Raw genomic sequence first — 13459 nt, forward strand, 5'->3', positions numbered from 1 at the left:
CTTTTTTAATCTCTCTAATTGCTTAATAAGGAGGTAGCTAGAATCTTGCCTCACCTTCTGTTTTCAAGGTGTTGATTTGTTTGAAATATATAAAGAAATCTGACTTCAGACTTGCATAAAGTTGAAAGACAAAAATTTTGCAGCCTTTTCAAAAAACTGGATTTTCATCTTTGATCCTACGCCGAAACAAGACAAATGTGAGTGTCTGAGAGATTAGTTGGAATCTAAAATTATATCCAGGCATTTTTCATACTTTGCGTCATTAAAATCTCTAAATTTCAAGCCTGGCGCACGCTTGTCATCCCCGCGCTTGGGAGGCGGAGACAGGAGGATCGCGTAGGTTCGAAGCCAGCCGCGCTGGTTTAAGAGACCCTGTTTCCAAATAAAAGTATAAAAATAGGTCTGGGAGTGTAGCCCGGAGAGGTCAAAGGGTTTCCAGGAACCCCAGTACCACCAAAAATAAAAGAATAAAAAATAAATAAATAAAATAAAATCTCTAACTCTCTTGGTCTTCTGGGTGTTGTGGTGCCTATAAACCCAGTAGTTTGGAGGCTGAGGCAGGAGGATCACAGGTTCAGGTGTAGCTTGAGGGTAGAGTGCTCCTGGGCTCCATCCTCAGTTCTCCTCCCTTCAAAACTGTTTACTCTCAAATAGATCTCTCTGCTTATGACTGGTTTTGCAACATCCACACATGACAAATGGAACGTATTGGTCCCTGGGGCGACGAAGATCTTCAAAATGTTGGCACGTTTTATTCTGTAATATTTTAAAATCACATTCATTAAATCATATAATCAACAGTTTATTTTAGTGAAAACAATTCATATTGTCTCATTAAGAATGTTGCTATAGCTGCGCACGGTGGTGCATGCCTATAATCCCAGTACTTGGGAAGCTGAGACAGCAGGATCCCAGGTTTGAGACCAGCCTCAGCGATTTAGTGAGATGCTGTTTCCAAATGAAAAATACAATAGGGCTGAGGCATAGCTCAGAGGTGGAATGCTGCTGGGTTCAATCCCCAGCATCAAAACAAAGACCCTCATGTTCCTGTAAACTGGCCCTTTTTGACTCCTCCAGTCTGGGGTCGCCACCTTGCTTTGTGCTAAAGCACCTGGACTTTTCTCTTCCATTGCTTTTGAACCACCAGGATAATTGCCAACACACTCAACAAAGTCAATAACATTTTAATGTTGCAATTAAAATTGTCTCACTTCGCCGGGCGCGGTGGGCACGCTTGTCATCCCCGCGCTTGGGAGGCAGAGACAGGAGGATCGCGCAGGTTCGAAGCCAGCCGCACTGGCTTAAGAGACCCTGTTTCCAAATAAAAATATAAAATAGGTCTGAGAGTATAGTCCGGGGGGTAGACAGGTTCTATCCCCAGTACCACCAAAAAAAAAAAAAAAATTGTCTCACCTCATAGATTTTCTGGAAAACCCCGGGGTCCCTAAGGGTCTGTGGACTACGGTGTAAGAACTACTAAACTATGGCCTAACATTAATTACAATTTTTGGCCATTTTGTTGATGCGCTTGCAAGTGGCCCCTCTCCCTACCTGGGGTAGCTTTAGTATTTAATTTTCCTGGAGCATCCATCCGCCCTGTGTCCCGAAGGAACTTTTCACATGGACGATCCTTATCTGCGCAGCCACCAGTGGATGATTACACAAATTCTCCAGATGAGATAAGATACAGAATTACACAACTAAGTTAAGCAACGCTGCTAGAACTCCCAAGTACAAGCTGGAGATCATGCTGGGAGGTGGTTAGCGGCCACGGAATAGAGTCCATGAGTTTGGACATGATTCTGTGTGTAGGGGGAGCCCCCGGTTGTCTTGGGGTCGGGGATTGGCATGCATTCAACACGGGGGCTCAGTCCAAGCCCACACTCAGCAGAACGCATCTACGAGGCAGCCCTAGCTGCAAACCCACCAGGCGGAAAGGAAAAATCGACAGTATGGAAATCTGTGGAGAGCTTTCTAGGTCAAGAGAAATTTTCTAAGTGGTGCGTTGTAGCAGATGGTGTTGATGTTGGTTGATGGGTGAGAAGCCGTCTCTCACATGAATGACAGTGGAGTCAACGTGGCAGCTGGGGAGGCTGGGAGGAGAGAGAGGTCTCTACTCCCACCATCCTTCAACCAGCATCTTGCTTTATTGAGGGTGATAACCAAAGCATTATAAGAAATTATTAATCACAGGAAACAGCGAAGCCATCATGGGGTGAGTCAGGGAAACAACACCAAGGGGGTCACAGATGAATCAGGAAAGGAAAGGGTGAACTAGGAAGATGTCGGGGTCTGTGCCTATCAGCAGGGTCCCTGGTTATCGGTCCCATTTGGTCATTGGGAACTTGTCTGCATGTAAACAGTTCCCACTTGGGTGGGCAGTTTGTGCCCCTCCCGAGCCGGGCCGAGGTGACCTCAAAGCGGATGACTAGCAGTCCTCCCAACAGCGTGTCTCTCCTGCAGTTTCTGTCATGGCGTTGACCAAACTGTCAGACATGACCAAGCTCCACCAAGCTGTGGCTGTGGGGGACTGTAAGTCAGTGAGACGGATTTTGAAGAAAGGTCTCTGTGACCCAAACCACAAAGATACAGACTGGAATGACCGGACGCCACTTCACTGGGCTGCAATAAAAGGTGGGTGGATGATGCCCGGGTAGATCCATGCCTGAGCCCCATTCATGAGGACCTCAGTCTGTCCGCTGTGTGCCAGAGTGGAAAGGCTATTCCTCTGGAGCCAGACGGGACATTTCAACCCTGACATCACCCATCGACAGCTGTAGCACATTAAGCTTGTTGTGTAATGCCTCTGGGCATCAGTCTATTCTTCTACTATAGAATGAGGGCAATATACTGGGTGATGGGTATAAGACCACTGGTGTAGAGTGCTTAGTGTTTAGTCTTCTCTCAGTATTAGTACTCTACCCATGCCACCTCGTCAGGAATCCCCCGTGCCTCCCACAGCCCAGTTCTAGCACTGGGGTGGACTAGTGGGACACTCGGCCAATGCGCTTGTCGAGGGCTTTAAACATCATTAAAGAGCTTACGTGTGGTGGTGCGCGCCTGAAATCCCTGTACCTAGGAGGCTGAGACAGGAGGATCTCAGGTTTGCGACCAGCCTCAGCAATGTAGGAAGGCCCTTGGCTACTTGGTGGGATCCTGTTTCAAAATAAGGCTTAGGGGTATTGTGTGTGTGTGTGTGTGTGTGTGTGTGTGTGTGTGTGTGTGTGTTACTGGGAATGGAACCCAGGGGCATTTTACCTCCAAGCTCCACTCCCAGCCCTATTTTTTATTCTTTATTTTGAAACAGGGTCTTACTAAGTTGCAGAGGGCCTAAGAAGCTGAGACTGGCTGTGAGTCTGAAATCCTCCTGTCTCAGCCTCTCAAGTACTGGGATTACAAGTGTGTGTCACCACACCCGGCCGCTTGGGGGTGTATTTTGAAGGTAGACTACCCCTAGGTTCAATCCCCAGTACCCCCTCCACACACACACACACACACACACACACACACACACACACACACACAAGAATGTTAAGTAAGAAGGTGTGACGGGAGGCTGGGACTGGAGGATCAGGGTTCGCAGACAGCCTCAGCTACTTCGTGAGGCCCTTTGAAACTCAGTGAGACCCTGTTTCAAAACAAAGAATAAAAAAAAATAGCGCTGGGGTGTAGTTTGGAGGTAAACTGGCTGGGTTTCATCTTCAGTACCACACACATGCACAAAAAGTGTAATAGCTGGGCATGGCAACATATGTCTGTAATTCCTTGGGAGGTGGAGACAGAAGGATCACAGGATCAAGGCCAGCCTCAATAATTTAGTGAGACTCAGAAACCTAGAGAGAACCTGTTTCAAACAAACAAACAAACAAAAATTTTTAAAAAGGCTGAGACAGGGGTATAGCTCAGAGGTAGAATGCCCTTGGGTTAAATAAATAAAAATTAAAAAGCAGAAGGCACCATAGTCAACTTTGCTTTTTTAAATATTTGTTTTGGGCTCTGGGAAAGAGCAGAGTTCAGGGTTAGCAGAAAACAAGACCGGCTTCAGAAAACCTAACTGGGATATTTTTGGAGACATGGAAAGACAAAGTGATGACAGCTATACGACCACGCCCTTCCGTGACCACTGCTCTGTGATGGGCGCTGTCTTGTGGACTTTCTGTCTGTGCCTTTACTTGTCTTCCCCAAGGGCTCAAAGAAGAACGTGATGGGATCCCTAGTTGGCAGAACGCAAACTGAGCCTTGGACGGTTTGTTTCTCATCCAAGGTGACACTTGTTGTTAAGACAGTGTGAGGACATGAACTTACCCACATCTGTCTGACTGAAAGCCCTTGTCCTTAAGCCCTGTTAGCTATGATGTAAGTGGGACTCAAAATATTTGTTTTTGAAATGAGCACTGTTCGCTCTGAAAAAAGAATGTGCCTTACCAGTTGCTTTTAAGGACGGGACTTGCGAAGTTTCTAGGTGAGGCCTGGGGAGCTGGGCAGAGGAGAGGAGGGTCGTGGAAGGAGGACAGGTGGTACTTGAGGGCTCAGTTCCCCGCCAAGACAAGCTTTATGGAGTAAGGACAGGGCACTGATTTTCCATAAGAGGAAGGAGAAGCGGGGGAGGCTATAGGAAGCAAGAGGCACTGTGAAAGCCTGGTCTCTGGCCACTGGGGACATATTTCTCTTAACCCCATCCTGTGTCTTCTTGGTACATCCCAGGGCAAATGGAAGTGGTGCATCTCCTGATAGAGCACGGAGCCCGGCCCTGCCTGGTGACGGATGTGGGCTGGACCGCAGCTCACTTTGCCGCCGAGTCTGGCCACTTGGACGTCCTCCAGACCCTCCACAGGCTGCACGCCGCCATCGACGCCCCTGATTTCTTTGGAGATACGCCGAAGAGGATCGCACAGATCTACGGACAGAAGGCCTGTGTGGCCTTCCTGGAGAAGTAGGTTTCCTTTTTTTTTTTTTTCCCTCAGTTAGAGAAAGGGCAGAGAAACAGAAACCTGTGATGGAGGTTTACCCACTTCATGGTCTCAGGTTAGTGGAAAGGAAATGAGGAAATCCCATCCAAATTTATTAATTTTTAAATTGAGTTATTTTTCTTAACATTTTAACTGAAGTGACCAGCTTGGGGTGAAAACCACATTGATCTCTTATTTTAGATTAAACACAATTATCTCTGATAAGAGAATTGGAAGCCGAGTATGGTGGCATATGACTGTAATCCCAGGACTGAGGAGACTGAGAGGAAGATTGCAGGTTCAAGGCCAGACGCAGCAAATTAGCAAGACCTCCAGCAGCACCACAAGACCTTATTTATTTATTTATTTATTTATTTATTTATTTTTGTGGTGCTAGGGGTGGAACCCAGGGGGTTTTCTACCTCCAAGCTACACTCCCAGACCTATTTTATACTTTATTTGGAAACAGGGTACCACTAAGTTGCTGCGAGCCTCACTAAGTTGCTGAGGCTGGCTTCGAACCTGCGCGATCCTCCTGTCTCAGCCTCCTAGGCGCTGGGATTACAAGAGTGCGCCACCACGCCCAGCTGCACGACCCTATTTTAGAATAAAAAATAAAAAGGGTCATGAATGTAGCTCATAGGTAAAAAAAATAATTCTTGGGTTCAATTCCCAGTATCCAAAACAAAAATATGCAATGAACAGCAATAACAATGCAAGAGAGAGAGAGAGAGAGAGAGAGAGAGAGAGAGAGAGAGAGAGGAGAGAGGGAGAGAGAGAGGAGAGAGGGAGAGAGAGAAAGAGAGAGGAGAGAGGGAGAGAGAGAGGAGAGAGGGAGAGAAAGGAGAGAGAGAGAAGAGAGAAAGAGAGAGAGAGGAGAGAGAGAAAGAGAGAGAGGAGAGAGGAGAGAGAAAGGGAGAGAGAGAAAGAGAGAGAGGAGAGAGGGAGAGAGAGAAAGAGAGAGAGAGGAGAGAGGGAGAGAAAGAGAGAGAGAAAGGAGAGAGAGAAGAGAAATAAGAGAGAGGAGAGGGGGGGAGAGAGAGAGAGAGAGAGAGAGAGAGGAGAGAAAAAAGAGAGAGGAGAGAGAGAAAGAGAGAGAGGAGAGAGGAGAGAGAAAGGGAGAGAGAGAGAGAGAGGAGAGAGAAAGGGAGAGAGAGAAAGAGAGAGAGAGGAGAGAGAGAGGAGGGGGGGTAATATGAATGAGTGTTGGGACACTGTATTTGAAGATGGGTCCAGACTCATGGGCTCTTCAGCTCTCTGAACGGTGTTCAAGCTCGTTGTACACGTGAAGGCACCTGACACTCCGTGTCCTTAGGCTTAAAAGGAGGAAGGTGAATTCGACTTCTTTCAGAAATCCACTCCACACGCAGACACCAAAGACAAGAGCCCGTCTAACATTCGTGCTGTCCTTCACTCAGCCGATCAGCCGAACATAATCAAGTACCAAATTATGTATGTAACAGTTGTAGCTCTGAGAGGGATGGAAATAAAACTTAGGAATTTACAATTCCGTTGGATCAACAGGTAATTTATACAACAAACACTTGAATAATGGAGCCTGGATGTTATTGCTTGGAAACTAAGAGAAGGCAGAGGGCAATTCACCTGGGCCCCAATACAGACTCCTCACCCTCCCCAGACTTGCTGACCACTAAGCGCCGTGCAGCTCAGCAGCAGCAGACCCGGCTCTTTAGACCTTGAAAACGCGAACGTACCACGGTGTGGTCACAGCTCCTTCCTCGTGTCGGATCCGGCTCTCCACACAGGTCTTGGAATTAGCAAGGCCTCTTGTCACTCAGCGTTTTTCCATTGCAAACTTTCACCTCCCTGAGAGCGTCACTAGCTCCCCGGCCATCTGGACACCCTGTGTTGCCATTTGGATAGGGAATGGCCCCAGTAAAGCCACATGGCCTGGCCTAGTGGCTGATGCCCGCAATCCCAGCAGTTGGGAGGCTGAGGCAGGAGGATTGCAGGTTCTAAGACAGCCTCGGCAGCCTAGTGAGGCTATCGGAAAGTTAGAGAGACCCTGCTTCCGAATAAAAAATGAAACAAAATTGGCATATAGATGGGGGACAGAATGCCATTGGGCTCAATGCCCAGTAACACAAAACAAAACAAAATAAAATAAAGAAGAAATAAAATAATGAAGAAATAAAAATTCTTGTGTTTACAGTGCAGCAAAGTTCAGAGGTGGCCATAGCTGGAAGCTGGAAGAGCTGGAGGAGGTGGAGGAGATGGAGGAGCTGATTCATCAGTCTCCACTGAGCTCTATTTCTGGCCATTTTATCTTTTATCTTGTGTGTGTGTGTGTGTGTGTGTGTGTGTGTGTGTGTGTTACTGGGGATGGAACTCAGAGGCTGTCTACCTCCGGGCTATACTCCCAGACCTATTTTTTTTATATTTTATTTGGAAACAGGGTCTCACTGAGTTGCTGAGAGCCTCACTAAGTAGCTGACGTTGGCTTTGAACCCGTGCGATCCTCCTGCCTCAGCCTCCCAAGCGCTGGGATTACAAGCGTGCGCCACCACGCTCGGCTCAGCCCTTTCATCTTGAGATACAGTCTACGTTGCCAAGACTGGCCTCAAACTTGCAATCCTCCTGCTTCAGCCTTCAAGCTGCTGAGGTTACAGGTGTGCACTGTAGAACCCGACTCTGAACTGAACATTTGTTATACTGATTTGCAGGTAAAAAGCTCTTTCCTTGTCTATATAGCTACCTCTTCTCTCAAATTCCTTTCCTACTCATGGCAGTTTGCGTTTTATCTTCATGAAATGGGCTTCACCAGGGTCTTTTAGCCTATCACCTTTGACCTCATACACAAAACTACATGTATGTGCATCCCGCTGTGCACATCATATGATGACTTATTTATCTATGTGTCTGTCATCTGTTTATTCATTTACAATAACTTTATATAATTCATCTATACATATATAACACAAGTTTGATTTTCAGTGTTTTTTGTTTGTTTGTTTTTTTTTTTTTTTGCAGCACTGGAATGGAACCCAGGGACATTCTACCTTTGAGCTACACATCCAGTCCTATTTTTTTATTCTTTATTTTTAAATTTATTTTATTCTTTATTTTTTATTCTTTATTTTGAAACAGGGTCTTTATTTTTTTTTATTTTTTATTTTTTGGTGGTACTGGGGTTCTTGGAAGCCCTTCTACCTCCGGGCTACACTCCCAGACCTATTTTAACATTTTTATTTGAAAACAGGGTCTCCTAAGCCAGCGCACATGGCTGGCTTCGAACCTGCGCGATCCTCCTGTCTCTGCCTTCCAAGTGCGGGGATTACAAGCGTGCGCCACCACGCCCGGCAAAACAGGGTCTTTATTTTGAAACAGGGTCTTACTGAGTTGCAAAGGGCCTCACTAAGTAGCTGAGGCTGTCTGCGAACCATGATCCTCCTGTTCTCAGCCTCCCGAATGCTGGGATTACAAGTGTGCCCCACCATGCCTGGCTGATTATCAGTAATCTTTTAAAATTTTCTATGTTTCCACACTTTCAAATGTTAAACAACGAACACATATTGCTTTTATAATTAAGAAAAATGCAATGCAAAATAAACCAAAGAAGGCACCTAGTAGCATGCAGGGGTCTCGAGAGATGTGAGCATTTTAAGAATTAGCCTCTCTCTTTGAACCCAAGTTTTAGCATCTTCCTGGGCTCACATTTTTCTCTACCTCCAAACAGTTCCTTTGGCGTCAATACCTCCCTAAGTGTGCACTTAGACGTGTGTAAACTTGACCTCCTTCCTTGTTGACTGGACACAAAACTGCCCGCAGAGCATGGGGAGACAGGTTGGTCAGGAAGCCAGGACACACTCCCAGGCTCCGAGCTTCGAGGCTCTCTGTTTTCCTAGGGCTGAGCCAGAGTGCCAGGACCACCGACGGGCGGCCAGGCAGACGGGGTCGCCACTGGATGATCAAGATCCAGACTGGGATGCCAAGAAAAGGGAGCTGGAGCTGTCTCTCCCTTCTCCAAACCAAAATCCTAATCCAAAGAACAAGCAAGGCAGAGGCACCACCAGGCTGAGCAGTGTCAAAGAGCGGAGAGCGTGAGAAGGCTGGAGCCCGAGGACCCCTTCCCTTGCTGCCGGGAACCTGGCCTGCTGCCAGACTGGGGGCTGTTACACGCGTGCTTTCTCTACATCATTGTACTGGGGGCGTCTACCAGAAGCTCCCGACCTGTCAATCAAATTGAAGCCCAGCCTGAATGCTCTGTCTGCGGGGTTGTCTCTGTGCCCAGACCTGCTGACCACAGAATTACCAGGAGGGGACACAGGTCAGCTTGTCAGCTGCCTGCATTGTGAGTGAGTGTGTATGTGTTTGTACTGGTGCATTAGAATTATAGATGGTGATGGAGTCTGGGGCCATGGAGGTACACACGCACACAGCGCTCCGTGAGCCCTCCCGTGCTCAGCGCAGTGACTGGCTCTGGGGAGTGTGTGTATGTCCACCTTGTCCACTAAGGTTGAGGCGCTTCCCTCTTCGAGTCCCCCGACTCCCTCCCCCTCCCTCAGTTAGCGCCCCTCCCTCTCCCCACCGAGGTCTCCTCTACAGTCCTCCTGGGTCTCGGTTTCTCCCTAGCTCCTCCAGATGCGGGAGAACATCTGACTTTTCACTTTTCGTGACTGACTAATCTCACTTCGCAGAATGTTCTCCATTTCCCTGTGAATGACGGAATTTTGTCCTTCCTTATGGCTGAGTAGAATTCCATTGCGCGTGTACCCCGTCGTTTTGCAATCCATTCATCCTTTGATGGACATGGGTTTGCATTTCGATGTCAGTGATTTCCACTCCTCCTAGTGCCCACCGCCACCACACACCCACCATTATAGGATTTCAGAAATCAGAGTTTTTCTAAGGACACTTGATTTTTTTTTTTTTAGGGCAAAAAAAAAAAATGAAGTAAAAGCAAAAATACTAAAAAATCAACAACATAATTCGATTCAGTCAGGCAATCTGTTGAAAAAACAATGAATGCCTTGGTTGTCACAAAGACTCAGCCTAGATGTGGACAGGAGTACGTTCTAATTTCTGACTACTTTTCCCTTTATGGGGTGGGTGGGGTCCACAATCCCAACAGGGGCATTTTTACCCAACATCCTGTCTACATAGGAAAAGCAATTTAGACAATAGACCAGTTCTCTGAGAAATAACTGAAATTAATTTCATTCTATGTAACTAACGAAAGATTGTATAAAATAATGAAATGTGATTATAGGCCTAATTTTCAACTATAAATTTTAGAAGATTGAAATACAGAGCAGATATTTCCAATAAAAATATAGAGCTTAACTTGAGTCGTAGAATGCATATTGAATTTTGAAGACAGTACAAAAATATGTAAAATGTCTCATTAAGATTTAATATTGATTTGTTGAAATGACAATATTTTGGGATGAAATAAAATTTATTATCAAAAATAATTTTACCATTTCTTTTACTTTTAAAAATATGTGAATAGTGGAATGTTTAAAATTACTTTAGTTGGGTGTGGTGGCACATGCCTGTAATTTCAGTACCTGGGACGTTGAGACAGGAGGATCATAGGTTCAAGGCCAGCCTCAATGTGTGAAACCCTCAGCAACTTAGTGAGACCCTGCTTCAAAACAAAAATATAAAGGACTAGCGGTGTTTCTTGGAGGTAGAATACCCTGGGTTTAATTCCCAGTAGCATGCATGCATACACACACACACACATACACACACACACACACACACACACACACACACATTACTTGAGTGGTTTGCATTTTATTTCTATTAGCATTGTTATAGAATTTAGACAAGATTTAATACTCTGCTAGACTGATATATTTTACCTTAATTGGCTACTCCATAGTCTAGATTTATTATTTTTTTCTGCCTAAACTAATGAATTAATGTCTTTAGCTATCAAACATCTTTATTATACATCCTTCAATGAACGCTTTTGTTAACACATGCCATGTTTGGTTTGATTTTGTATATGTGAAGGGGTGGTTACTGGGAACTGAACCCAGGGTCTTTTACATCTGACCTACATGTACCCCCAGCTATTTTTATTTCATTTTTTGAAACAGGGTCTCACTAATTTACCTTGCACCAGCCTCAAAACTGCAATCCTCCTGTTTTAGCCTCCCAAGTACTGAGGTTATAAGTGTGTACCATCACGCCCACCTTGGTTTGAATTTTTTGACACCAAATAATGATCTTATGTTCGATAGTTAGCTGTAGAGGATTGCTTTTCTAGTGTCTATCTTCCCCTAAGCACCAATCCCCTTTCTTCTGCCCTGAAATGCACAGGGTGGTTCCTGCTCGTCCTCTTTTTCCTGGTTCTCCGCTATACAAACATTGAGAGGCACCAGCTCCAGGTGGCCCAAGAAAATTCTTCTCCTGGGAACTTGAGAAGATGTTTCCCTGAGAGGTTGGCCCAGTCGCAAATACTTCATAAAAATGAAGAGGCCAGTTCTGCAAGACGGCGGAGGAAGTGCAGAGAGGTGTTCTGCACAGAAGAGAGAGGAGAGAGAGAGAGAGAGAGAGAGAGAGAGAGAGAGAGAGAGAGAGAGAGAGAGAGAGAGAGACTACTTTCTAGTTTCCAGTTCTGGGTCCTAGCTCAGAAATCTGTAGAATGCTATTCTCATAAAAAAAAAAAATTTCCTTTTTGCCTACAGAAAAATCGAAGTTTTTCTTTTGCAACAAAACTTTTTCTCCTCTAAGAACTGTGTGTACATATATACATATATACATATATGTTATATATGTGTATATTATATACATGTATAATATGTGTATTATATATGTATATATGCACATATAATGTAAATATATATACATACATTATATATACATATATATATATATATATATATATATATATATATATATATATTACGTATAATGCCAGGAGCCTTCTACCTCAGAGTTCTCCCTTAGCCCTATTTTATTTTTATTTTTTTGGGGGGGTCTGGAGATGGAACACAGAGGCATTTGACTTCCACGCTACACCCCCAGCCCTATTTTTTATTCTTTATTTTGAAACAGGGTCTCACTAAGTTGCAGAGGACCTCACTAAGTAGCTGAGGCTGTCTGCGAACCGCGATCCTCTGGTCTCAGCCTCCGAAATGCTGGAATTACAAGCGTGCGCCACCACGCCCGGCTTATTTTTTATTTTGAAACAGGGTCTTGCTAAGTTGTTGAGGCTGGCCTTAACCTTGAGATTCTCCATTCTCAGCCTCCCAAGTAACCATGCATGGCTAAGCACAATGTCTTAATATCATGGGCTCATGAGTTAAGCTGACTTAAGTTGGTGTCCTTTTCTGTGAGCCAGTAACAATAATTCTCATTTCTTTAGATTTCAGTGAGGAGGAATTGCGGGCGATGGTATAAAATGCTGGCCTTGGTGTGGTCTACCTGGCCCATGGCTACAGGAGTGAGCTCGGTTTTTCCCTGGGATTCTTAAAGGTGCCCAGGGGTAAATGCCCTTTGAGGGCCGATGAGGCTTCCCATTGGCCAACTTGTAAATATTCCCTGTCTAGTGCCCTCCAGTGAATAGCACCTGTTCTACATTGGCTGGAAAGACTTGGCCCAAACTGGTTAAGTAACATTATCTTGGAGGACCCTTCTTTTACCCCTGACCCCATGGCCCCGGCACCCTCGTGGGACTTGCCTGTCATACTTCTCGTGGCTGACGTGTCGGAGACAGATCCTCCCCACGTGAGTTCTTATATAATAAGTTGGATGAACAGGAAAAGGGGATTAGATTAGCTTCCCTGTATGAAGAATTCAATGCACCAGAGACACTGTCTAAACACGTGCTGCAGCTAATCTGCTCGACATAACTGTGAAGCGGGTGTCTTTATCTCCACCTGACATCACAACCCGGTGTTTTGAGAGGTGGCGTGACTTCCCTGGGCCGCCTCGTCGGCGCTTACACAGCCTTTGCCACCTGCCTGGGTTTGCGTAGGGCACTAAGCCTCAGCTTTTGGGGCCTTGGACAGGTTACTTACCTTCTCTGGTTTCCTCATCTGTAAATTAGGGATCACACCAGTGTCAATGCCATAGGGTTGTGGGAAGGATTAAATGAGATAATGCATGTCAAGTATTTAGGAAAACATTCTCCACCAAGTAAGGGCTCTGTAAATTTCAGTTATGATTATTTATCTCAGCCTTTGGAATCCCAGATGTGTAACGAGAATGTCTGCTAAGGGGGGAAAACGTGGGGAACAATGGTCTCGCTGCAGCCCATCAAAGCCCACATGAAGGTGCTCACTATGTTTTTGTCTCTAAGGTTGAGCTTGTGAGTGTGTGCAGTGTGTATGCACGTGTGTACACTACTGGGGATTGAACCTGGGGGTGTTCTACCTCGAAGCTACACGCCCAGCCCTTTAAAATTTTTAATTTGAACTAGGTTCTCACTAAGGTACAGCAGGCTATTTGAACCTGCAATCCTCCTGCCGCAGCCCCCCAAGTGTTGGGTTTACAGGTGTGCACCACCGTGCCTGGCTAAGGTTGAGCTTTGA

At 45.6% G+C, this 13459-nt stretch overlaps 1 protein-coding gene across 1 annotated transcript; it reads left to right on the forward strand.

Moving 5' to 3' along the window:
- Positions 1-2468: 2468 nt before the first annotated feature.
- Positions 2469-9014, forward strand: ANKRD66 (ankyrin repeat domain 66; the record flags this gene model as incomplete). The annotated part of the gene is made up of 3 exons (XM_080699978.1): positions 2469-2634; positions 4705-4933; positions 8816-9014. The coding sequence occupies exons 1-3, from the start codon at positions 2472-2474 to the stop codon at positions 9012-9014; spliced, it is 591 nt and encodes a 196-aa protein (XP_080556104.1). The 5' UTR covers positions 2469-2471.
- Positions 9015-13459: the final 4445 nt, after the last annotated feature.

Source organism: Muscardinus avellanarius (genome assembly GCF_963383645.1).
Source record: "Muscardinus avellanarius genome assembly, chromosome: 8".
Classification (NCBI taxonomy): Eukaryota; Metazoa; Chordata; class Mammalia; order Rodentia; family Gliridae; genus Muscardinus; species Muscardinus avellanarius.